General features: G+C 50.2%; 3 protein-coding genes across 6 annotated transcripts in view; 1 reads left to right on the forward strand and 2 right to left on the reverse strand.

Moving 5' to 3' along the window:
* Positions 1-7999, forward strand: part of LOC122377695 (protein lap4-like) — a 38460-nt gene extending 30461 nt beyond the window's left edge. For 2 of the 4 annotated variants that reach the window (XM_043358025.1, XM_043358026.1), the window contains 6 exons: positions 4124-4345; positions 4677-4872; positions 5119-5332; positions 5650-5845; positions 6104-6274; positions 7221-7999. In XM_043358025.1, the coding sequence (XP_043213960.1) occupies positions 4124-4345; positions 4677-4872; positions 5119-5332; positions 5650-5845; positions 6104-6274; positions 7221-7292 (1071 nt within the window). In that variant the 3' untranslated portion in view covers positions 7293-7999. Of the gene's footprint in view, positions 1-24; positions 1638-4123; positions 4346-4676; positions 4873-5118; positions 5333-5649; positions 5846-6103; positions 6331-7220 lie in introns of those variants that run through there. The other 2 variants (XM_043358027.1, XM_043358029.1) reach the window with 2 other exon arrangements.
* Positions 8000-8285: 286 nt separating this feature from the next.
* LOC122377697 (alpha-amylase 1-like) lies at positions 8286-10142 on the reverse strand. The gene has a single exon (XM_043358031.1). The coding sequence runs from the start codon at positions 9897-9899 to the stop codon at positions 8397-8399; it is 1503 nt and encodes a 500-aa protein (XP_043213966.1). The 5' UTR covers positions 9900-10142; the 3' UTR covers positions 8286-8396.
* A 2299-nt stretch (positions 10143-12441) lies between these two features.
* LOC122377700 (parafibromin-like) lies at positions 12442-24539 on the reverse strand. The gene is made up of 12 exons (XM_043358033.1): positions 24225-24539; positions 19581-19686; positions 19140-19259; positions 18695-18837; positions 18354-18472; positions 17995-18089; positions 17309-17629; positions 16881-17005; positions 16490-16588; positions 16034-16164; positions 15530-15671; positions 12442-12796 (listed from the first exon to the last, which is right to left on the reverse strand). The coding sequence occupies exons 1-12, from the start codon at positions 24353-24355 to the stop codon at positions 12760-12762; spliced, it is 1569 nt and encodes a 522-aa protein (XP_043213968.1). The 5' UTR covers positions 24356-24539; the 3' UTR covers positions 12442-12759.
* Between the last annotated feature and the right edge of the window lie 337 nt (positions 24540-24876).

Below are 24876 nucleotides of genomic sequence, written 5' to 3' on the forward strand. Positions count from 1 at the left end.
TGACGGCGGTCCGTCCTTTCACAGGCGAGTAACCACGTATGATAGTGGCGCGCGGCCGACCGGCCGCACCCGGCTCCGCACCGGCGGCACTCCCATACAAACTCACACTCTCACTCACTCACTCACTCACTCAAACTCTCACTCACTCACTCGCTCGCTCGGTCTGTCTTACTTCGGGCTGCGCCGGGTCGGGGTTTCGCACGTCTTAAAGGTAGTGTGCCACCTTTGAAAGATTTCCCGTTTTATTTTTCCTAGGATAAGAAGCTTCTGTTTTTACCTAATATCGCAAAAAAAAATCAAAAATGGGCCTGGAATAGTGCCTTTTTCGCCTAAAAGTTTATCGGTTTTTAGATATGTATAACAACTGTAGTGGGCTCACCTGCAAACAGGCGTCGGGCAACAATCGCGAATGCGGCGCACTTGTGACAATAAGCAAAGGTCATTATAGTGTTACGACCATACGACGTACGGGAATGAGTTATCAGCTGTCTAATCGTAGACAACACAATGTCGAGCCTTAAACTGTAAGCCTGTATTGGTATTGTTTCTTAAATTTGGCTGTCGAACATTAATTTGTGGTTTGAAATATGATTTTATGTAAAATAATTGATATGAAACAGCCGTCTCTTAAGTTATGACCGGGACCCCATTACACCACACGCATGTGGCAGAAATGACAATGATCAGCTGACGCATTTTTCTTGGCCGAAGTCAGAGCGCGCGGCCCGACGCACCACGCGTATTTGGAAATTCCGACCGCGACGAGCATCAGAAGCCACCTAACAGGCGTGTTCGAAACCGCAGGAGATGATGATGAACGGGTTTATCGAAACTTGATTGGATGAGCCTATCGGTAATAGCGATTTTAGTGTGTGCATTTATTGTTCATAGTGGTGTGAAATGTGGTTGGGGTACGACCGACCACCCGTCGGGGCGAATTTCGCACTGGGGTACTCAAAATTTGAAGAATTTAAGACGTTTCCATAAGTTTTGAAGGTATGGATAAGTTCTAAAAATCCGGTTCTCCTTATCTGGGTCATTAACTCCATATGGTCCAAGAAAGCTGGCACACTACCTTTAAGTGTTACTGGCCATGGTTACTGGCTAGGGTTTCGCACGGCGTCGGTGCGCTGTGCCCGGTCGGAGAGAGCCTTTTGATGTCAATGTTGTGCCTCCCCGGCTGGTTTTGGGGAGAACTTGTGCGTCATCTCGTCTGGTGGTTGTACCCCTTTTGTGACTCGTACTGTTTGCGATATATATGATTGTCATCCCGGGGTCTTACAGTATTATGACGTCACTTTGAGTCAGCTGGGCGGGAGTGACCCCGCTGTGCTGGCGGTACTGTGTCTCGAATGGTGTCTATGGTGACGTCATTATGACGTCATTGTACGTTGTTGCGCGGCGATTGGCCGGCGGTATGTTGTTGATGTCTGTAAGCGCAGCTGTTGGGTGGGTTGAAGAACGTTCCGCGTTCGAGAGGGGTGTCATATCACATCCCTGAGAGGTATGTGTTGGGCAGATGAGCTGAGAGGTATCGGCAGGGTGTCTGTGTCAAATCATTCGGAGCGAACGTGTCAGGTGATATCAGTTTTGTAATCCAATACACGTGGAATGCCCTATGTATCGGTCAAACTGCATTTGTATACAAAATCCAAACACCAGCTCACTATTTGATTTGGCACACATTTCGGACACGAATGGGTACACATGTAACCTCTGCGCGGGGCTCTGGGACAATGTAGCCTCTGCGCGGGTCTCCGGTACAAGGTAACTCTGCGGTGTGGCATGTTCGTTGGCAGGACCCTGGCTGCGGGCTGACCGGCTGACCCCACCCACCGCTCCAGTATGGCTAGCTGCTCGCTCCGCCGCTATAGGCTGACCCTACCCTGCCTTTGCGGCTGTCGGCTGCCCTGCCAGGGTGCATGAGATCCCGATAGGTGTCTGCGACCCTCCGGGCGTATCCTGATCAGCTGCTCGGCTGACGATTTACCAGGCTGGCGTGTTCTTGTTGCGTGTGACCCCGCGCTCCTGGGCTATCAGTTCAGAAGCTCAGTCTCTACCCCTGCAGCTGCATTGAGGCCGAGCCTCGCCCTGACGAAGCCTCACTGCGCTCAGTTCCAGCTCAGTAGGCGGAACTATGGTCATGAGTACCCAAATATAGGAACGTCCCCATTTTTGGGAACGGAGTTCCCAAATATGGGAACGGGCGTTCCCATTTATGAGAACGGAAGGCAATTTTTCGGCCGTTCTCCCACTAAAACTCAAAAGTGCATCACGTCTCAAAAAAGTGCACGCTGATTTAAGTATCTACTAAATCTCCATAAAGTTATCTTTAATATGACCGTGGAACAAGGAAATTGACCGTGGAATGATATTTTTAATGATTTTTTGAAAATGACAGAATGGTGGAAATATGGGTTATACGACATTTAACATGCAATTTTAAGGAAAATGAAGCATTTTTTAGTTTGAGGTAAAGTATAATAATTTTCGCCTGGTTATGAACTTTCATACTATCGGCACCAGATGCTGACAAATGCAAGCGAAGACGCGGAAGGTCCCGAGGTAATATTGTTGACTTTTGTGTCGGGGCGGACGACCGCGTGGAACGTGAGTGAATTTACCGAGCTACTGTTGTAAACTCAGTTTAAGCGGTTGAAAATTATCCAGCTGTATTTTATCATCCCGGAAAGACATATTTTATTTGGATGCTAGCTGTTTAGTTGTTTTATAAGGAGCGTCATGAGCGTGGTTTTTGTCTTCCGTGTTTCTAAGCGTGATCGTTTTGGGGGAATTTCTCTTATATAGCTCGCTCTGTGTGGCTTATTTATAATTTTTATGCTGATTTCGATAATTCCTCGTGCCCATCCTACCAGGCCTTTTGCCACTTACACTCATCAAGAAAGGAAAAAACTAGATTTTCATTGGGGCTAGGTGTTTTGAGGGTGTAACATACTCAGCGTTCCCATTTTTGGATACTTCCTTGTACTCGTCAACTATCGGTGATAAACAGACAGGTGCTTGACATGTCTCCACCCTCGGCGCGGACGGTGGATATAGGTATGGAAGACCCTGTTGAACATCGCTGAGCGTTGTGAATTACGTAATCCTGCAGAGGGGGGCGTGCCCGCTGCGAGATCGACGGGAATAAAAGCGCAGAAGACCGGGCGAAACATGCGACGGTCTTGCCGGAAAGGTCATCTGATGATTGTTGCGTTAACAATAATTTGCGGCGTTGGACGTGATGCTTGTTAATGAAAAGAGCCCCTGAAAGGCGTCGGTGAAATCGTTCCCAATTTTGGGTACGCCGTTCCCATAATAAGGAACGCTTGCAGCGCCAGTGTACGAGAGCGTTCCCAAATTTGGGCTCGCGGCCCGGATGATGGACTGCTTTAAAAATAGGGGAACGATTTGAAACTACGATGGGCCTTACAATATCAAACTCTTTCCCAACAATATTGAGACAAATATCAGGCGGTTCACGATCGTTTTATATTTTTTGGACGTCATTTAACGGTTCTTTTTCTTGTTTTAAATAATGCCTACATGGCGTTCCCATATTTGGGTTTATCGTTCCCAAACATGGGAACGAAAATGCGTTCCCGAAAATGGGTACGCTTGACCATAGTTCCGCCTACTGAGCTGTTTTGCCAGGCCCCTCGCGTGCTGATCGTTAGTGTATTGTGCTTCAGACGCGCTAACCCTTCACCCACATAACGCTTCGCCTCACCCCACCTCACTTCGCCGCCCGCTCGGTGGAGCTTGCCGGAGCAGGGCTGGTGTTTGATGGTTTCAATGCATTTTGGTGTGATCGTCAACCCTTTTGAATTACATCCTTTATTCGTGAATACGTTTGTCGTGCCTTTATCACCTAAAGAGAATCATTTTGTGGCCTCGTTTGATGGTATATTTTGCATGTTCTTGATGTTAAGTGTTGTCATCATTATCGAATTTTCCGTCATTTTCTTTGTTCTACTGATTGACGACCAGCTCATTGTCTTCGCAACCAAATGAATTGAGTCTGGAACATGATCGTATTTATCTTATCATTGAAAAGCTGCTACGTTATCTATTTGTTTGCCGCTCAACAGCTAACCTCTCCCTTTCCCTCGTCGCTGGTCAGATGGATGAGAGCCCCTCGTCGGGCTCCCCAGCCGACACACCGGAGCCGCCTCCCGAGTCGCCGCCGCCTGCCGCCCCCGCCGCCGTCCCGGCGGGCGCAGCGGCCACCCCGGAGCGGCCGCCTCTGGGTCCCAAGCCGCGCATCGTGCCCCGGGTTAGCCTGCAGAGTAGAGAGAACAGCAAAGAGGGAGCCGCTCCGCCTGCCGCCGCCCCGCCAACACAGGTGGGTGTTGAGATGTGATGAGTTAACGTGGCGAGCGGGTTGAATGATGATAAGGGGTGTGTTATTGGTTGACAGTGTTACGGGTATCCGCGATGAGTGTGGATGCGGCTCAATGCGTATATCTGATCAGTCAGAACAATAACAGTCACCAAAATAGCAGCAATTGCAGTAGAATCTAGGAAGTAATAGAGATATCCAAACAGCTGCGACCAGGACCTTGTCAAGTGATTTTAGGATGTTTGCGAAGTTGGAAAATTTCCTTCATCTTATCTAAACACTGATGTATCTATTTGATGTTGCGTCAAACTCTGACCCCTCTGCCCTGCTGCAGCCGGCGGCGCCGGTGGTGCGGCCGGTCGTTCTGCCCGTCACACCAGCCGCCACGGCTTCTGCTGCTGCCGCCACCGCCACCGCCCAACCGTCCACAGAGGACGTGTCGCCCCAGCGGATGACGTTCTCGGCCAAGAAGCGGTTCTTCCAGGGCGACACGGCGGCTGCAGCCCGGCCGTCGTCCGCTCCACCGCCAGGTCAGTTAGGTCATAACTCAGGGGATTATGGCGCAAGTGTAGTTTGTACTTTGGCGGGCTGAAAATGTGACAATGTAAGCTGTTCACTTGGGATTTATCATGTGCGTGTCGGCTTCATGAGACCTAAGTCACCTATTTCGTTTTAGTTTCTTCCTGTTTGTGTCCTCTCTGAAGCTTTATTCGTGTTCTGATTATGGATAACGATTATTTAAGCTCTATGTTATTATTGGACTCTGCTGCCAACAGTGGTCGCCCAGAAGCCGCTGGTGGATACAAAGCCGAAACCGGCTGCTGTCGTGCCGGCTCCTGCCGTCTCAGCGCCAGCGCCGGTCCCTGTCTCGGCCCCAGCCCCGGCTCCGGCACCGGCTCCTGTCCCGGAGCTGGCTCCCGTCGCTGCTCCCGCGGCGGCTCCCGTCGCCCCGCCGCCGCCGATGCCGGCGCCGGCCGACGACCGCACCAGGTAAGCCCTCTTACTGTTTGGTCTGTTGGAACCGAGTAAGATGGCTTCCCTGTCATGAGAAGCTAGTAACGAAAATATTATACTTAATGGACAGGCTTGTGAGGAATCTCTGCAGGCTCAATTTGTTATCGAAGCATCCCATACGACATTGAGCTTTCTCGTAATGCTAGAGGACGTCTGACAGGCGGAAAAATGAACATCCCTTATGTGAACAACTCAGTGCGCAAGACCCAGACTCTGCCCTCTGAGCCGTCATGCGGTGAGTTGGTTGTCGTTACCAGTCGCCTCCCTAATCTGACGTCCTGCGCCTCCGTCAGTGACTCCAGCGAGCCGTCGTCCTCCGCTCTCCGTCGACCCCGGATGATGACCGCCAAGGCCGAGCGACGCCAGCGGGAACGTGCTGGAAACGCAGCCTCCACCGACGAACAACAGATGTCGCCGGCGGCGTGGCGCGCTCTCCAGGCCGAAAAGCGCGCTGCCTGGCGTCAGGCGCGGCTCAAGTCCCTTGAACAGGTAAATATGACAGCAGGACAGTGATGAAACCGATCAGGCGAGCTTAGATTGAGTCAGCAACAGTGTCGTTCTAGGGAATGCATGGCTTCATGACTTAATTCATGCCTCATTTACGCAAACAGCTTGTCTTGCTAGAATTGCCCTCTTCCCATCCCTTGTTTGTTTCCCTCATGCCTCCATGTCACCCAATATCATAAGTAGCATTCATAACTACCATAATTTCAAACAACCTCTTAATCGCTCTCTGGTGCCCGGCAGGACGCCATGCAGGCTCAGATCGTGATCCGCAAGATGAGCGAACTGGTGGAGGCTCCGGAGTCGGCTGACTCGAGTACGGCCGAGTCGGTGCCGGGCGGCGTGGACAACTCTCCTCGGCCGGCCCCGGTCACCACGGACGATAATGGCAACGGGGAGGAGAGCGGCGGTGAGGTGGGTCCGACGCCGAGACTGGACGGTCCGTGACGGCCGGCCGCTGACCACTAGAGGTGGGTGTCGAGACAGGGGGAGGGAGGGAACACTGGTGGAGGAGAGCGAGCTGTACAGAGCCGGTCAGAGGTGGTGGTGTGACGAGGGAAAGGACGGAGGTAGGCCGGCGGATGTGGGACGTGTGCTTGCGGGTGAGTAATGCGTTATAAATGGATGGCGATAAAGCGTTTGGGAGTTGAGCTGCAGTAACCAGGGCTGCCAATAACACTACTGATCATTGAGCACTTATTTGGCTGAAGCAGCTAATATCTGTCATTCGTCAGTAGCCATATCGCACCATTAATTCACTGACAGTCACTGCTAATTAATTCACTGCTGCATTTGTAACGGCCTTCCTTCCGCACACCGTTTGATGGCACGATGCGACCGTCCCATGCAGCCAGCTACTCACTTGCACAGTTCACGATCGCCATGCACTATTCACTGGCATTGCTCAGCTGCTGTTCAGCTGAATTGAGACGCACATGATCACTGGCTGAGTCACTATGCTGCTGTACAGCATAATATTTGATACGGCTGACCACCTTGGAATGTACTGACCGGGCCCGTGGCAACGTTTAATCACCCAGCGGAACTAACTTACAGTGCGATGCAGTGACGAGATGCTGCATACTCAGCTTGCACGCTTACTATTCCCGCGGTCATAGCTCTGTATTTTGATCGCCAATGCTCCGTAAATCTGCTTAAACCAAACTAATTCATCGTCACTATATACTCGAATCAGTTTTTTTTTATTGTGTAGAATAATACACTTTCATGAACGCATTTGTTTTCATTTGCGCATAAGGCGTCATCGAGTATTCACGTTGTGCTGAAACTGGACGTGTGTTCAGCCGTACCTCTGCAGAACTCGCCAGCCCCACCTAACCGTCGTTTCTCCTGTCGTCAGGACGAGCCGACGAGCCCCACATCGCCGAACGACAACAGCAAGCGGCGCCGACGGCGCAGGAGGAAGCGGTAGCCGTCTGGTGCGGGGCGGACGGGGCAGCTCTGCGCCCGGCCTATTTTTACAGCAGAACAATCAGCAGCTCGTCTGTAGCGCGACCGTCCGATGCAGCTAGTGAGTGAGAGAGAACTGTTTTAGAGGCAGCCGACTGGTGCAGCCATATCATGCGATCGCTTATCATTCCACTATTGACTGTTTGCCCGTGCAGCTTTTATTGAACTGCTTACTGCCCATGCTTAGTTAGTATTATTATAGCGCGTGCCATTAAACGCATGGCGTCTTTAAATGGCAGCGTCCGCAGAGGCTTGGGAGACGGGGAGGGGCGATGGGGGAGGCACAAAGCGGGCCGGTGGGACGGACACGGGAGGGGGAGGTGCAAGGCCCGCCGGCTGCGGTCGGCTAGAGGTTATTTTAGCCACCTGTTAGCCGCGGCGCTGATATGAGGCGATGGGGGGGGGGGGGGGGTGCAGTGCGGGGAGCCGGCTGGAGCAGAGCCGCTCAGGCCCCGGCGCCGCCCCGGTCTGTCGTCTGCGCGCCTGGGTCCGGGTGGGACCCGATGATCTGTTGACCGGGGTGCGGCGTGCGGGGCCGGGCTGTCCACAGAGTTCTCTGTGCCGAGGAGGGCTGGTTTCAGCCGCTGATGTGTCCGAGAAACTTATAGCAGAGATTTGTGCCCACGGTAAATGCTGACTACTTGACAAAAATACACGATGCTATCGTGATGCTCTCTTTTCTTCCCGGAGTCAATGGTATTGTGTAGGATGAGTGATTTTTGTTACGATTACGATTTGGTGAGGACTAGGCAATGAACTAAGCGATTTGTCAGATCGGGTAGTGTGACTTTTAGGCTATGGACCTAGCAGTCAATACATATTCGGCGCATATACCTCCCGACAGATATATTACAATTACAACGGTACACTACGATTGAACTCTACAGGCATGCAGACCGGTGAACTCTATAAATAGCATGATATCACTGGGCCGGCAGGCTTATAAAAATGTGAATGCTTAACAAAAAAATATATTCACCGCATTGTCAAGCTATGGCGCCGCCGAAGATTCAAGCCGCTGACATGGCTAAGGGGTGACAGATTGAACAGGGGGGGGGGGGGGGGCTCAGAGCTTGGCGTTGACGTGAATGGCCACCATGGGGTCCTCGTCGGATCCGCCGATGCTGATGTAGGCCCTGCCGTCGCCGCCGACGGTGATGGTCTTGCCGGTGCAGCCGCCGTTCTCCTTGTTGCCCGAGATGACGTCGCAGTAGCTGCCGGCCGACAGGGTGGTCTGCAGGTTCTGGTTCAGGTCATAGCCCTGGTTGTTGATGGCGATGAAGGCCTTGCCGGAGCGCGCGAAGGCGATCTGCTGGTCGCCATTGCTCCAGAAGTTGGACATGGCGGCGCCGTGGGCGGCGTTGCGGAAGCCGACCATGTTGTAGATCTGTCGCCAGCGGTGCTCGCACACCCAGCCGCCGCCGCACGAGTCGTCGGCGTTGATGGTGGGACTGGTGATGTGGCCAGAGCCGTCCTGCGGCGGGCCCTGGTCGTGCGAGTCGAATGCGTAGCTGCTCATGATGCGCGGGAACGCGTAAGGCTGCGCCATGACAAACGCCTGCGCCATCTTGTAGAGGCGCGCCTCCTTGTAGGTGATGACGCTGCCGCCGCCGTCGCCGCGCTGGTTGTCGTGGTTGTCGACGAACACCAGCGCCTGGTCGTCGGGCAGCATGCCCCAGCCGGTGCCCCAGTTGGAGGTGTAGGCCAGCTTGTCGCGCTTGCGGAAGAGATTGTTGATGTGGTCGCAGTGATGGAACTCGGTGACACGTCCAAGGCCGGTGTAGTCGGTGTTCTTGATGGGCTCGCCGCCGTGGTCAATCACCTCCTGGACGATGAACGGATTGCTGCCACTGACGCTCAGGTTGAACCGATGTACGGGGTCGGAGCTGACCTGGAGGCCGCTGAATATGGCCTGCAGGTCGCCGGGCCACATGTGCTTGGCGGCGTCCACGCGGAAGCCGGCGACGCCCAGGCTCAGCAGGTGGTTGAAGTACTCCTGGATCTTGCCGCGCACGTACGAGGTGCCCTGGTTGAGGTCGCGCAGCCCGCTGAGGCGGCAGTTGCGCACCTGGTTGGCGTCCTGGTAGTTGTCGATGTTGCCGTCTCCGCTGTGGCAGTTGTTGTCGTTGAAGTCGTTGCGGCCGTACGGCACGCCCGGGTACGACTCGCTGTTGGTGTCGTAGCTGCTGCCGCCGGTACCCTGGCCGCTGCCGCCGCCCGTCATGTGGTTGACCACGACGTCCACGTAGATGCGCACGCCGACCGCGTTGCAGCGCTGCACCATGTCCTTGAAGTCGTCCTCGTTACCGGAGCGCGAGACGAGCTTGTATGAGACGGGCTGGTAGCGCTCCCACCACGGCCGGCCATACTGCTGGATGCATTCATGAGGCGGCGAGATCTGTACGCCGGCGTAACCCTTGGGTCCGAGGAAGCGCTCGCACTCAGCGGCGATGTCGTTCCACTTCCACTCGAAGAGATGGACCATGGCCTGACGGTCGGGGTCGTTGTGCGGGTCGAACTGGGCGCACGCGGCGCCCAGCAGAGCCAGGAACACCAGCTGACGAGCCATGGTCTGTGGGACACGGCGACAGGCAGTGGCTCGCCGCGGCACGGTCCGCCTTTTATGGCGACGGCGGCAGGGACTATCGCCGCTGCAGCCTGCCGGTTCCCACCGGACGCGGCAGAGCCGGCCGTGGGACGCTGATGACACTGAATTGTCGGCCTCCACAGGGATCCAACGAATCTGGTCCACCACGAGCGCCGATACAACGGGATGGGACGCCTGTCCACCAACTCAGGAGTCCACTACCTTGGTCTGAAGAGTATCAACCAAACAGCGAGGGGCGCGGGCAGCCACCGGAAGAGGATGTGGGTGAAAGGGCGTGCGTGGGACGGTTCGCTGGACCCGGCCTGACAGTCTGACACCGCCGCGCGGCCAGCACTGTGAACGCTATGACAGCTACCGACCGCCCGGGGCCAGCGCTGAACATCTAGTGTAATGACTGGAGATGAAAATCACCGTCCGATCCAGTCAATAGCAGGACTATGGATGTTTCGAGTGTGTGGTTGTCATGAGTCATGTGGGCAATGCATAACATCGCTTTGCGCGGTTATCTAAATCACATGGCACGTACTTCTGGCAGTTTTACATAGACCTGTGAGACGTTCCATCGCTGTACACATGAACATTCTTTGTGGTGAGACCCAGTGGGACTTTGGAGGTTTAGCCTGCTAAACTCATCGCGACTGCACCTCCATAGCACCCCGTGTCCGATGCTAAGCGCGCAGTTCGCCACGTGCGGTACGGTTCAGACCATTCCCAGTATCGGAACGGCCGGACCAGAGGGCACCGAGAGCCTGCAGCCCGGGGTGATGGAGGACCAGCGAGCTCAGCTCAAGCCAACTTCGGTACGGAGCGCTTTACAATCGCCGCAACAAGAAAGGGAGAACGCGGTTACAAGTTACAACACTACCTTCACGCAAACATACGACAACACTTTGCGTTTTATTTTGCCAAAGCTTACTGGTAGTTCAGACGGATTATGACCGAAAAAAATTACCGCCCGCATCGTTCGGTAGACCGAAAACATCCTGTTATCGAAAGCGGGACTAATAATGTCATTGACACATACCTACTGAATATCCAGCCCCCGCGCCCGCCCCCGGCCACAAGCTGCGTAGGCGGGAAAATCCACCATTGTATATGGGAGATAGCCAACACGGTTCTAAAGCACAATAGGCGGTCAACACCGCACACATTTTTGTTTTGTCAAGCTGAATGACTCTTCAGTACATCGCTCTCCAATAGCTAGCATATCTGTGGCGCCGTCCGCTCTCCAATAGCTAGCATATCTGTGGCGCCGTCGCGTATAACACGATGTTTGGTAGAGAAAGCGGGGTACCTGCGGTTACTGGTTAGCCTTCCTTGGGTCACAAGCACGAGTTCTAGGATTTAATGGTCATTCACCTTCAGTGACCTTAGCTGACATTCACTGTTGCCATCACTCAACCTTGACTCAACCTACGTTGACCTCTGCTCGCAACTGCAGTGACCTGACTTGACCTCACCCACTGCCAGTGACCTGACCTGATCTCACCCACAACCTTTTTCGGTGACCTGAGCTGACCTCTACCCACTGGCAGTGACCTGAGATGACCCCTACCCGCCACCAGCCAGTGACCTGAGCCGGCGGATACCGGTCAGGTCAGGATACACCCGGTTCATCCCGCCGCCCACAGCACACACCCACCGGTGATGACCTTGAGTGAAGCCGTGGCAGTGCGCCCCGCCCCACACCTCCCAGCCACCTGTGTGCACTCTCACGGGCGCGGCGGCCCGCCATTGGCGGAACGGTGGGAGGCCCACACACCTCCCCTGATAGGCACGGAAGCAAACACTAGTCCGGCTGCGGACACGTGCCAACCATGGGACCGCGGCAGACCGCGCCCACCGCCACCCCCCGCTTATGTAAGCACGTGCAATTATAATATGAAATTGAGCTAGAAATGAACAGGTGAGGGACAGTCACGTGTGTGGGTGGCGGCGGGCACACTGGAGGAACATGTGATGGTTGGGTCACGTGCCGCGGTAGTAGTGCGAGCCGAGTCCTTGGTGTATTCAGAAGGCTGTAGGAGCGGGCTGGCCCTCCCGCTCGCGGCGTCCGAAATTGATGAAACTGTCACGTTTTGTTCGCAAACTTTACTTTGAAAAAAAATCAAGCTCCAAAACAAACTTATCAGAAAGCGAAATCTGTTCACGGCTAGCGGATCACTTTTTTGGGAAGAGTTTGACCAAACTATCGCAGCGCTCCAAAAACCCTTTCTGGGTTCGTCAATGAACCATGGCGATGAAATCACAAGAGAACCGGGTGCGTGCGCCTCTGTGCATACATCAGTCATTTATGAATTAAAGCACCAGAGTTTTTATCTTTCAGTATCGCAAGCAGTCCAGCAAAAACTATTAGATATGAGCCAAGCTAGCCCTTAAAATAAATTTTCTGAATTGAATTCGATTCACAATTGTTCCTATCGTCTTCCAGCAAACATCGTTACTCTGTCATGAGACCGTTTCGCTGCCTAGTTGGAACTCATCCATCTAGCACACAAAGCGATGGAGGACGAGTATATTTACAATCCGCGTTTTCATGAAAGTCATACATATCTCACTGCCGCTCTTAGCTCACTGGCGCCTGCTACGCTGACGCACCTAATAAGAACATTAACACCATCACGGGACATGGACTCGGCGACCGAGCGGCCGCCGACACGGCGGGTAAACCAGCTCGACGTCCGCCGGCGCCCCTCCAGCTCCGGAGCCGGCCGCCAGTCGGCGCTGGCGGCATCTCTGGCCGCCCGCCCACTGACCTGACACCAGATGACCCCGACCCACCCCGCCCCTGCCCCTCCCCGCAGCGCCGAGCGCGCGCCGCTCAGAACCTCAAGTGCGACTTGTTCCGGATCATAAACCTGCGAAAACACACGGAGAATGTGTAAAACCGGTTCTTCAAACTGTGTGCAAACGGGCGTACACTGAAAACAAAATGACACAAAAAACGACTAAAAACGCACAGGCAGATCGTGTTAACTAGGCTTTCTTGTGTACCCTGCATCATGCATTTTTTGACCCGTCGCAGACGTGTCAATTTACAAATGTGTTAACCCAGTCGTGTTGTGTCCTTAAACACAATATCATTGTGTCTTCAACTCATAAGGCTTGTGTGAATACATTTGCAGAATAAAAGGTAAATGTGTTACTAAATTTAAAACAAATCGCAAGTGAAAGAAGGAAACACGTGGTGATTATGTAGTTTGTTGCCGGGGCGCAGTTGAAGGGACTTTGGCTTGGGCTGGACAGGCTGACTGCCAAAGCCGGGCCCCGAGTGGAATCGGGCGCTCGGGTGCGGTCAGGGCTGAGCACCCGGCCGGCCGACCCATATGGTCAGGGCGCGGTCAGGGCTGAGCACGCGGCCGGCCGACCCATACGAGGCCGCAGACCCATACACAAGCTGGAGTTGCGCCCGGTCGGCCACTTCACAGCCGAAGGGTGAACGCGTCACGTGGATGGCTCAATCAGAGCGCCAAGTGACGATGCCCCAAATTGGAGTACTACTGTACAATACAGTTGTCCAGACATCCGGGATAAACTTACGGCCACTGATTTTTCAAATATATCCTATATAGACTGAGGAGTTTCTTCCTCCAAGCAGACGTTAATTAGCTATGCTTCAGCTTGCCCTTGATGTAATCAGCGCATATTGCTCTAAACAATTTATCATGTATCGACTCCCTCGGCTGTATTGTGCATTTTGACCTTTCTCAAAACACTTTGGCAAATCTTTACAAAAACCCAGCATAAAAGTCGGTGCTCGAAAAACGCCCTCTATTATCCCCATCTGAAGTTAAGGTTCAGAGGTCGCTCACTGGTGGATGACACGGTGTATTTGTGCAAGGGTACACGTCTACCATCCCCGACAACACATGATTTCGATACACTGATGCATTACATTCGTCCAGCGTGCTTGGCACGAGAAAACTGTGTCATTTTTCTGTTTTATGTGTTATCAAACGTGTCGAAGGTCCCGCCCAGCGTGAAAATACTCAGCATTATTGTGTTTTGGGTGCGATTAACACATGCCTGATGTGTTACCAGTACAGAACATGCCCTCACTGTGTCGATTTGTTTTCAGTGTAGGGTAAGGGCGGGTAAGAGTACGCGGGCGATAAGAGTACGCATCAGCTGTTTCGGTTGCTTAGCAACGCGGGTTTGTCGAGTTCATGAAGTGACATGAAGCCGCCAGTGCGTGCTTGTCACCAACGGAACGTGGGCGTTGAGCGGCGACGCTGTTGAGTTTAAGGCGATGAATATTATTTTCGAGCGTTATGATATTATTATGGTATGGTAAAATAATGTTGATACTTGGCAGTTCAGATAAGGTACATTTCCGCGATTGTTGTGGGAAACTTGTGAGGTTATCTGGGGAAATACTGTGCAGTGCAATATTCTGTTTGCGAAGTTTTGCACAACGTTTCGGGGTTGTTTTGTGCGCGAATTGCATGTACGGTAAGAGGACGCACTGTTCAGGAGGGTAAGAGTACGCAGAATTATACATTAAATCGAATATACAGAAATATACCATTATTAATCTATCGCTCAATGACGTTTGTTTTGTAGGTATATCATCAATGGAGCACTGTGATGCAGATGCGTACCCGAAATTCTTCCAAATACGAGTTATTCTCCCTTTTGATTGTGCATGTTTTTAAAGAAACACACGACATGATTATTTACTGATTTATAGACTTGAAAAATTTATTTTATGTTTTTCTTTTTGGATACTAGAATTAACTTGAATGCCCTCTGAGTTTGAAGTTAAGCATTTGGACAGTACAAGCTACATAGGTGTGTGTTCATATGCTTGCGTACTCCACCCGCCTGGCGTGCGTACTCTTACACACCCCATATGGTAAGAGTACGCAACTGCAGCGGTTCAGAAAATGTCAGTTTTAGACCACTTCCATTTACGCTGAAGGATCGTTGCCCCATGGGATGATGGCTAATTCAATGAACTTTAATATTCCCTATTTGCGATTTCTTTCTTTCAAATATTTAACAGATGAGAGCAAGAAATCCACTAAGTGCGTACTCTTATACGACTTCACCCTATGAGCCAACTTATTACCGGGGCTGAGACAAAACCACAGGCAGGAGAGCTCGTAACATACATAGCTGGAACAGGCACAAGGGATGCGAAAACGTTGGGAAACACAAGCAATCCGAAACCCAAAAATGGTGCGCAAGATATTAACACACGTTGCTGTTAACTTATACGTCCCGCAGTGAAACACATGATTTCAAACGCTTCATCAAAAACAGCAATATGCATGGAAAGTATCGATCATTCAAGGTCTGACGGGACAGCTGGATACCAAATTAGAATCTGCTCGAGCGATGAAGTGCATCTTAGGAGCAAATTATGACGAGATACCCCACAATTTTCTCGAGCCTGCTGGGCAATGACCTTTACGTGGACCTAATTTAACTCTACTCCGTCACGTAATCTACCTAAAACGCCATCCGATCGTTAGTTCGTGCATCGCTGCAGACTCGATCTAGTTGGTGTAGCACCTATCGCCGGACCCCCGTTCCACCCAGAGATCAAACAACACCCACACAACAGATCAGCACGGGTCGCGACTTACTTGTCCAGTTTCTCCCAGATGGTCATCAGCGTGGCGCGGTCCAGATGCCGCTTGGTCTTGGAGAGGTTCAGCACGGTGACGGCCCACCGGGCCACGTTGTTGTCCAGTTTCATCTCGTCCCACTTCAGGTGGAACGCTTGCACTGGCGGCGCACAAGAGGTGGTCTGGCGTTACAACATTGAATGGCAGGAAAAGCCATCGCTGGCCATCCCCACACTATGACGCAATAACGTAATATGAGCCAAAGTACGCATACTCCTACCCATCAAATCCACTAAGTCCAAGAACCAACGAACAGAAGCGGCTGCAACCATGATAGAAGCGGAGCGGGACTTCACTGACCGATATACGTTAACTTTGCGTTCAAATTATCGTATGGGACCATGTTTCGGATTGTCTGTTGCTCGCCGTTCTATCGATGCTTGTTGATATGCAAAATTTTACCTTTTACCAAAACCAGCATTCCTCCCCACGCCACCGCTCGCCCAAGACTCAGCAGCCCACCTTTGGTGAAGATCTCCACGGGGTTGCCGTCCCAGGGCCAGCCCTTGAACTGCCAGGCGGGCCCCATGACGAACACGGCCACCACCCGGTCCCAGTCGGCGTTGGTCAGCTTCGCTGGGTGGTCGATCACGCTGAAATGATAAGAAGGATTAGCAATGAATGACCAAGACAGACGCAAAACCATCCCCCGATCATCCTTCAAAGTGGACGGTGGATGTCATAGATAACGGTGGATGTCATAGATAAGGAGAAGAAGAAGATAACATGATATCCTAATGCCATGATATAATATCAGATAACATAGACCTTACGATGTCTTTGGAAATGTAACAATCACCGAGATCAATAATATCACAGTTAATATATCATCACTCTCCATGCCAGTCTCCAAGCACGGATGGTAAGAACCGGCCAGTGCCGATAATCGGTAGGAGAGCACAGACAGCAGTCACCTACCGGTACGGCACCGTCTGCCCGGCCGCCTTCTGACGCTGGATCAGCAGGTCGTTCTCGCGCTTGAAGCCCTGTTTCCGCTTCTCCTCAGAGGAGACGTACCTGGAAGAGGACACGGGATGGAGAGTGGTCAGAGTTGGTAGAAGAACACGTCGGAAGCTGGAACCGCCAGCCAACCAGCCCAAAAACATTGAACAAATTCACCGGCTGAGTGCGTGCTGTATTGTCAAGATAGTTACTAATCTGCACGGTAATTCTTTGCACCGATCTAGAGAATCACTACAATTAGCTGCAATGTCACAAACACCAGGCAAATATAAGCTCCTCCGGTCGCCCGATTATCGCCCTACCACACATTGCCAGCCCGTCTGAACCAACTGCCAGGGCCACTCACTTGAGGTCCTGCAGCAGCTCCTTGACGTTGTACATGCTGATGATGGAGGAAGGTGCCGCCGGGATGATGATGATGGGCGTCCGAGAGACGCGCTTGTTGGAGCTCTGCGGGGACGCCGTCGCTCGCTGTGGGGGAACAGACGGCGAATTGGTCACGCCAAAGCTGGCGGTGAGCTATTCCGACGGAACAACAAGCTAACTCAAGGAGCAAGTCAAGCTTGTGATAATTAAATTCGGACTTAATTTGTAAACGCAGCTAGAGCCACAAGATGGGCACAAGCATTTGCCATGATTATAAAGGAGATCAGCGTGCTAGGGCCACTCATAACTGGCCCATCGTGTTTTCACCCTTCACCGATTCAATCACAAGGTACCAGTCCACATGATAAATTTCCGTCCCCCGCCGCCGACAGAGCACCGCTCCCTCACCTGCGCCTGTGAGCCGATCTGAGCCGGCTGGGGCGGCGCCTTGCGCGGCTGCGAGCCCTCCGTCACCGACTTCAGTGTCATGCCGTGGTACGTGCCCATAGTGTCGATCTTGAATCCCTCAGTCTCCTCCTTGCCCTGGAAGCGCTCCTGGTCGTATCTGCTGTAGGGTGCCGGGTTCGGCCGGCCGGCCGGCGCCGGTCGCGGCGGCAGGCCAGCGCCCACGGCGGTCGGCGCCGGCGCCGGCGGACCGGACGGCTTGTGGCGGCCCTCCTCACGCGCCTTCAGCGACTGCAGCAGGCCGAATATGTTCTTCGCGAAGTTCTGGAACAGCACAGTAAAAAAAAAAAAAAACATGTCAGGAAAGATGGCAGGTTAAATGGTAGCATCTGCACAGCCAGGCTGGAGGGAAGGTATGCTGAATTGGTCGCACATCAGACTAGGGACGTATCATTCACTTCTAAGCAGCAGTCACTAAAAAAGTCGGTCAGTAGTGTTGCCCAAACATTCAAAAGCAGGCTACCAAGTTTCGTTTTCAGCCTGCAGCTGCATGACGTGCTCGTTTCGGCTAGCTGCGAGTTACGTTGCGTTCGCCAGCAACGCAATAACAGCGGCTGTTTTGTTAGCAATCGAGTACCCTAACAACGCACCGACATCCAGCCGGCTCCACTCGAGTTCAGCCACCGTACCTTTCCAGTGCTCTGCAGGATTGTGGTGCGTGTCCTCCACTGCCGCTCTCGTTCAATGATCACCTTCGTCATGTCAATGTCAAACTCCAGCATTCCTAAAAACAACGGTAAAACCATTAACAATAGTGTTGCAGGTCAGCAGCAGCTTACATGACAAAAGCTTTTAGCTGAGAAGCATATGAATGAAACAAAGTCTGGGGCAAGTTACAGAAATCTTGCTAGCTGCTATGGATTGTGATTGACAAGTTTTTTTCAACAAAAATAATAATAATGAGCTCAGTGCATCAATGAGGATAGACACAGCAGCTACCAAATTCGTCTCCTTTTCTAGCATCTTTTAATGAATCTTCTGCACTTACCCTTTAATTCTCCGCCTACGCCGATATCGTCGTTGTCTTTGATTCGAGTCCTTTTGTTGGCCATTCGTTTTGCCTTGATTTCGGCGATCTTCTCTACTGACATAGTTTCTGAGAGTGACCTGAAATGCGAGGATATGCAATCAGCAACAAACAAAGACAGCACTACACTACTACATTATATCTCACAAAGACAATGTCCACACCAAAGTGCCAGTTCCACACAAATCCCACAGAATATTACCAGGCGGTTACATGTACAGTTTCAAAACAGCGTGCATACTATCAGCTCTCCAGGTAATAACTCAATTCATAACTCATCATGGGTGCAATCGATGACTTACTTCAGTGTGTCAAGCCGGACAGAGGTCTCTTTGGAGGCGTCCAGCCTGGCAGCCAGCTGCTGCTTCTTGGCCTTCAGCAGGTCCACGTCGATGCGCGGTTTCTTGGCTGACGTCTCCCCAGTGTCCTCTGCCGTCCGCTTCACCTGGATCAAAAGGTAAGGTACCGCACGTGTTACTTCTCAAAATAAGGAGCATATAAAGCATGAGGTCTTGTGTGACACTTATCCTGGACGTAAACTCTGTGATTTACTGGCACTGCATATGGGGGGAGGGGGTGAATCGCGATAGAAAATTTTCAATTGAATTGCAGATGTAGGCAACACAATAACGATTTGCGTCGAGGGGCATATTCACAACCTTAAAGTTATCTATGACGAACATTGTAAAGAAGCATAGAGCTCTACAAGACCCTGTGAAACACCAAGGTGATGCTGTTCAGACAAACCTGTGTGGGAATCTCCAGAGGAGCCGACTTGTCGATGCTGGTGGAGCTGGAGGTGTCTCCATTGAGGTAGGCCAGCAGATCCTTCCTGTCTGGCCGACGTACCACAGGTATGTTCTCTGCCTGTGAGCGTGAACAGGAGCGTACACGTGGACTGTGGTCAACCTTCATTACAGGAGTAAAGAGATACAACTACAAGCACCTAGTTCATGTGTGTTCATACTTCATTATTCATTAGTACCTAGCTGTTTAACACAGTATCTGTGCTGGTATAAAAAACCTTATAAGAACCCTTACCATTGATGCTTGCAAAATCAGCTTGGGTCATGACAATCTTTGTGCAATGCAGTCCTCAGAAAAACAGCTTTTCGATGAAAAAAATGCACATGGATTCAGGATTCCGTCATCAACTACCAATACACGGCTCAACAGCAAGATACTTACTGCAGCTTGTCGCACATACACTGGATGAGTGACATGCACATTCTTGAGCAAGAACAGCAGACACTCCATTGTGTAGTACTCCTTGGTCTGGCCATCTTTGCCAGATCTGAAAAATTGAGTAAATACAATTAACCCGGCCATGCTGGTGATCCGAGTTAGCCATGCCTTGCTGGGGGAGGGGGGTCAAAACCCCCATCCAACTCAGGTCCTTGGCCACGTAGCGACACGCGGTAAGCAGCATTTGAAAAAAAATCTTAGAAAATACTTCAGACATTTATTAGGTCTGATCTCATTTTGATCTTACTTTTATCTCATATCAACCATTTAGTCTCAAGTGGGGAAAAACTCTTTAAAGGGACCCTCCCACCTTCAAAAAAGTTAATGAATTGGCATGAAAGTGATGTCGCTCGGTTCAGAAAGAGCAAAAACGAATACCTACCAAACTTCATCGAAAAATATTCACCGGTTTTCAAGATATTAGACTTTTACTTTTGTTTACTTTTTGGGATCTCCGCTGTTCCTAGCGACTTTATTTGAAAGTGCGGCATTTGTTGCGTGCAAAGCAGCATATACCGCCGCGTGCTACAAAACGTTTTAGTCAAACATTTAACGGACGTTCGAAAGCCTGATGACGTATTCTTTCTTACCTGGTTCTTACCTGGTGGGGTTTCCTCCACCTCGCAGCTCAGGTCAGGCAAGGGATGAGGTAGAAGGAAACCCGTGTACAAAGGGACACGCCAGTTTTCAAGATGAACAAGACGGTAAATACAACTACTCAACTCCAAAACTGGAAATGTGTGTCCTAAGTGTGTAATACAGGAATAATGCATCAATACGGAGTGTTTACATTTATATCACAATAGCATTATCAGTTCTAGTAGGTGTAACTAAACATAATCATATAGCAGATCGCCTAACGTTCTGGCCAGCAGCCGTTTAAATGTGGATACATCTACTGAAGTCACGACATCATCTGGCAGGCTGTTCCACACAGTGACTCTACGTTGCGAGAAAGAGCGCTGACGCAGGTCAGATAGAGTGCGCGACACATGAATCTTTAAACTATGTCCACGCGTTCCCCGATGTAGAGGCTGAACGAACATATTCCCAGGGGCAATTGAACTCTTCCCATGGAAAATTTTCCAGTATTCAATGAGATCAGCACGAAGAAGGCGCCCTTGCACTGAGAATAGGTCCAGTTCCTTCAGCCTCTCCAAGTAGGTCAGATTCTCAAGGCCTTCTATCTGCTTTGTCCATCTGCGCTGAACGCCTTCAAGCCTACGCATGTCGTCAATGAAGCCTGTACACCACACACAGGAAGCGTACTCCAGTATAGGTCTTATGTGCGTCTTAAGCAAAAACAACATAAAGTCTCGAGAACGACATACCGTAGATTTAGCAAAATTATAAGACAATCCAGAAGCCTTATGAGCCACAGAAGCAATATGATCATGGAACTTTAACGAGACATCAACTAATACACCTAAATCGCGTTGTGAACGGCACACAGGAAGTGGAGTTCCATCCATAGTATACATAGGAACAGACTGATTTTTAGATTTGCGGGAAAAACGTAACACAACGCACTTTTCCTTGTTCATCCTCAAGCCCCAAGACACAGATGTCTTGTGCAGCACATCAATGTCATTCTGTAACACTCCATCAGTGTGGGGATTCGACATCGAGTTAGCAGTAACTGAAGCGTACAATTTTAAATCGTCGGCGAATATTTTGTAACAACAGGACAGTTTAGAACCTATAAAGTTAATATAAATTAAGAACAACAAAGGTCCCAACACGGAGCCTTGTGGAACACCGCTGTAGACATTTCTGGTGCTACTGTTAAGTCCATTAACACACACTTGCATCAGACGGTCAGAGAGAAAAGAAGAGATCCATGATAAAAGTTGACCTTTAATGCCTATGAGTTCTAGTTTTGTAAGCAAAACTTGGTGGCATACTACATCGAAAGCCTTTGAATAATCAAAAAGCACAAGATCCACTGTTTGCCCTGCATCTACTTTGGCTGAGATATCCTCATATACAAGAATAAGCTGCTCCATCGTGGATCTACCCTGTCTAAACCCGAACTGGTGAACAGACAGTAGTTCGTTGGCTTCTAAATACGAGTAGATGTGCTTCACAATAAGGCGCTCCAACGTTTTGCAACACACAGCAGTGAGACTCACTGGCCTATAATTGAGAGGGTCATAGCGACTACCTTTCTTAAACAGCGGAACAACAGTGGATCTCTTCCAGGCGCTTGGAACTAAACCTTCCGAGAGCGATCGGGTGAAAATCACATAAATCGGGTAACTTAGGGTATCTGAGCAGTTTTTCAAGATCAGTGGGTGGAGGAAGTCGGGACCCATCGCGGAGTTCGGGTTTAAGGCGCGTAGATATGTGCGGACCTCCTCAACAGTAATTCGCAATGGTTCAATTTCACCGTCGTAGCACTGGTGAGGCTCCTGTGAAACAGGGACTTCTTTGACAAACACTGAAGCAAATGAAGAGACCAGAAATTCGCTCATAACTTTTGGGTCCGAAGAAATATGTCCATCCGCTTGCCGAAGTGGACCAACCGACATTGTTCCTACTTTCTTTGATCTTATGTAGGAGTGCAATGACTTTGGCGATTCCCGAAATCTTTCAATCATAGAATATTCATACGACGCCTGAGATGAAACATTAAAATTTCTCACTCGCTTATTAACACCAGCAAACTGACTGTACGCATCACGAGCCGCAGAGGACGTCCGACCAACCACCGACCGAACCTTTTTATATTTCATCCAAGCTTCATGTCTTTCTTTAAGCAATCCTCTAGACGGTTTTGTTGGCCACGGTGGTTCACAGCGATTGTTCTTGTTTTGCAATGGCACATTCTCAACTACATGAGCAGTGACTATATCCCTAAATTTATCAAATGAGTCAGATGCATTCAAATACCTTAACTCGTGATCCCAATCGACTACCCGTAGCTCTTCATTCAATCTCGTGTAATTTCCTTTATGCCAGGCGAACTTCTCAGGACCTGAGAACACTTCTGTTTTACTTTCGCTGAACACGTAGTCAAAAACTATGGGACAATGATCACAGGCTGGCATGGGAGCTTCGACAACTAAATTACCCATTCTATCATGCTCAGTAGTCAGTACAAGATCTAGAATATTTCCAGACCTGGGGAAAGTGGGCTCTGAGACCCACTGCATTAGGCCAGCAGACTCAAATACATCCAAAAATGCTCTCTCCATTGGAGGAACGGAACCCACTGGTCGACTCCCAACTTCGCACCACTGAATATTAGGGAGATTTAGATCCCCAAGTATCACAATTTCCCTATTCTTTATCTGGAGTTTTAGGTCTTCTAAGAGCATTTCGTTTTCAGCTACACTATTTGATGGTGGCCTATAAACACACAGGAAATACACATTGTATTTGGTCAATTTAAACAGAAGGGCATTTTCCATTGAGGTAGAAATTATATCTACTAACAAATTCTCATGTACATAAATGCAAACACCATGTTTCTCAACCGTACCAACGACATCCTTCCGGAAAAGTTGAAAATGGGGTATGTTTATGAAAGAGCTACTGATAGTTGAGGTTAGATGAGATTCAGTGACACAGACAACTTTCAAATCATGCTGGTTTATAAAATTGATGAGCGAACCCAGTTTATTACAAACACCATTTAAATTAACAGTGCAACATCTAACTGCCGTGTGTCGTGAGCTGGCAGACTGGCCTCCTAGTTTACCGGGGTGGTCTGGGACACTGTCCCTGCACTATCCTGTGCTGAAGTTGCCTGAATGGCTTCAATGACGTCATCAGATTCCCGTAATGGTTTAGAGATAGGGACCACGCTGGTCCCACCCTGCAAGTAAAGGGAAGAAATTTCTTGAACACCATAAAGCTGCGGGGGTTGCGACCAGGATAAATGGTGGTTTCTGAGCCTGGCCGTAAACTTGGCTATCTCAACTCAAAACTAATGTTAAGGTGGGAGGGTCCCTTTACACAGCCATTTTTGCAGATGTTTTCTGCAAAACTTTTGAGCCAAGAGAGTTACAACGTTGCTTTAGCCAGCATCAGGTGCTCTTGACAAGACGCATCAAATGAATTACGCCTAATTTAACCTTGAATCTTAATAAGGTCCTTTGGGAAATTTGAACTCAGGTCAAGGTGAAAAGGTTGTATCTGACTGGAAAGGTCAGATACAACCTTTCCAGTCAGATACGACCTTACACCACAAGCTGACCTTAGCTAAGCTATTTTTATTGCAATTAACATGTCTCTCAAAATTTAAAAAAAAACTGGTGGAGACCTTCCATGACTAAGATGACATCACAATGATCAGGGGCATAAAGAGAGGCTATGGGCAGCATTTTGTGATTTGGTGCATCATGTTTGATGATAATTTGGTGTTTTAGGGCGCACCAGCAACGAGGTTATATGGCTGCATCATGTTTACCTGTTATCCAAATTCCAACGTTTGAGTGTTAAGTTTACGTTTTGTCCAAAAGAGGCACACTTTAATTTCCTCCCATCGACTTGTAATGGTAATGGAAGTCACAAAATTTAGACTTAACGTTTTAGCATAAAATAAGCATGTACACATGCGCCGCTTTCGCCGTAAAAACTTACCCCCATACCAAGTAGTTCGTGTTCACGGTTTTCGGGAAAGAAAATTCTCCAAACACAATGTTATTATCACGTTCGATAATTTCCTTCTTATTGATATTGTACTGTCGAAGCAGGCCTAGAGGATCCGCCATGATTGCACTCTAAAATACAACACAAAACAGCCGCCACCGCCGCCACAAACGACGCACAATCAATGATTGTCAAGGTTACTTTTTAGGAAGACATATAAGACTAACGAATTATTTTGATGACGTCATAAGATCGTTATTTCATCGCAGCGACATCGGAAGGATCGGAAGTATCGCAGGTGCGTACATTTCTACCAGAGAACTGAGAAGTACTGCAGAGCGACATTTTTGAAGTATGATAATCGTATTTACCAGCTACATTGATATGGGGCTCACTTTCCTTTCTAACTTGGTCTTGGAACTTTGAAACGAGCCATAGGAGCCAGGAGACCCAAGTTTCCCTGTGAAACGGCACTCGCGTTGTGTGCGCCTATGGGACTCGGGGTGGGATGCTAGCCTCTCTGGACGGGGGGAGTCCGGTGCCTCTGTCTGATCATAGGTAACCGATTATTAGGGGAGAAAACTAATTCGTAGAACAGTCTTAATCCAGGTGGTTCAGCATAATGGTAACAAAAAAGTGCAAT

This window comes from Amphibalanus amphitrite, unplaced genomic scaffold (assembly GCF_019059575.1).
Source record: "Amphibalanus amphitrite isolate SeventyFive unplaced genomic scaffold, NRLGWU_Aamphi_draft 000049F_arrow, whole genome shotgun sequence".
NCBI classification, from domain to species: Eukaryota; Metazoa; Arthropoda; class Thecostraca; order Balanomorpha; family Balanidae; genus Amphibalanus; species Amphibalanus amphitrite.

Bases quoted from the DNA above. Each gene is read 5' to 3' on its own strand.
- LOC122377700 (XM_043358033.1), bottom strand. From the start codon at position 24,355: ATGGCGGATCCTCTAGGCCTGCTTCGACAGTACAATATCAATAAGAAG. The intron at 18,838-19,139 runs GTTTGTCTGAAC...CTTTTGATCCAG, and splicing joins CTCTGGAGATTCCCACACAG to GTGAAGCGGACGGCAGAGGA. The intron at 18,473-18,694 runs GTAAGTCATCGA...CTCGCATTTCAG, and splicing joins GTCCGGCTTGACACACTGAA to GTCACTCTCAGAAACTATGT.
- LOC122377697 (XM_043358031.1), bottom strand. From the start codon at position 9,899: ATGGCTCGTCAGCTGGTGTTCCTGGCTCTGCTGGGCGCCGCGTGCGCC.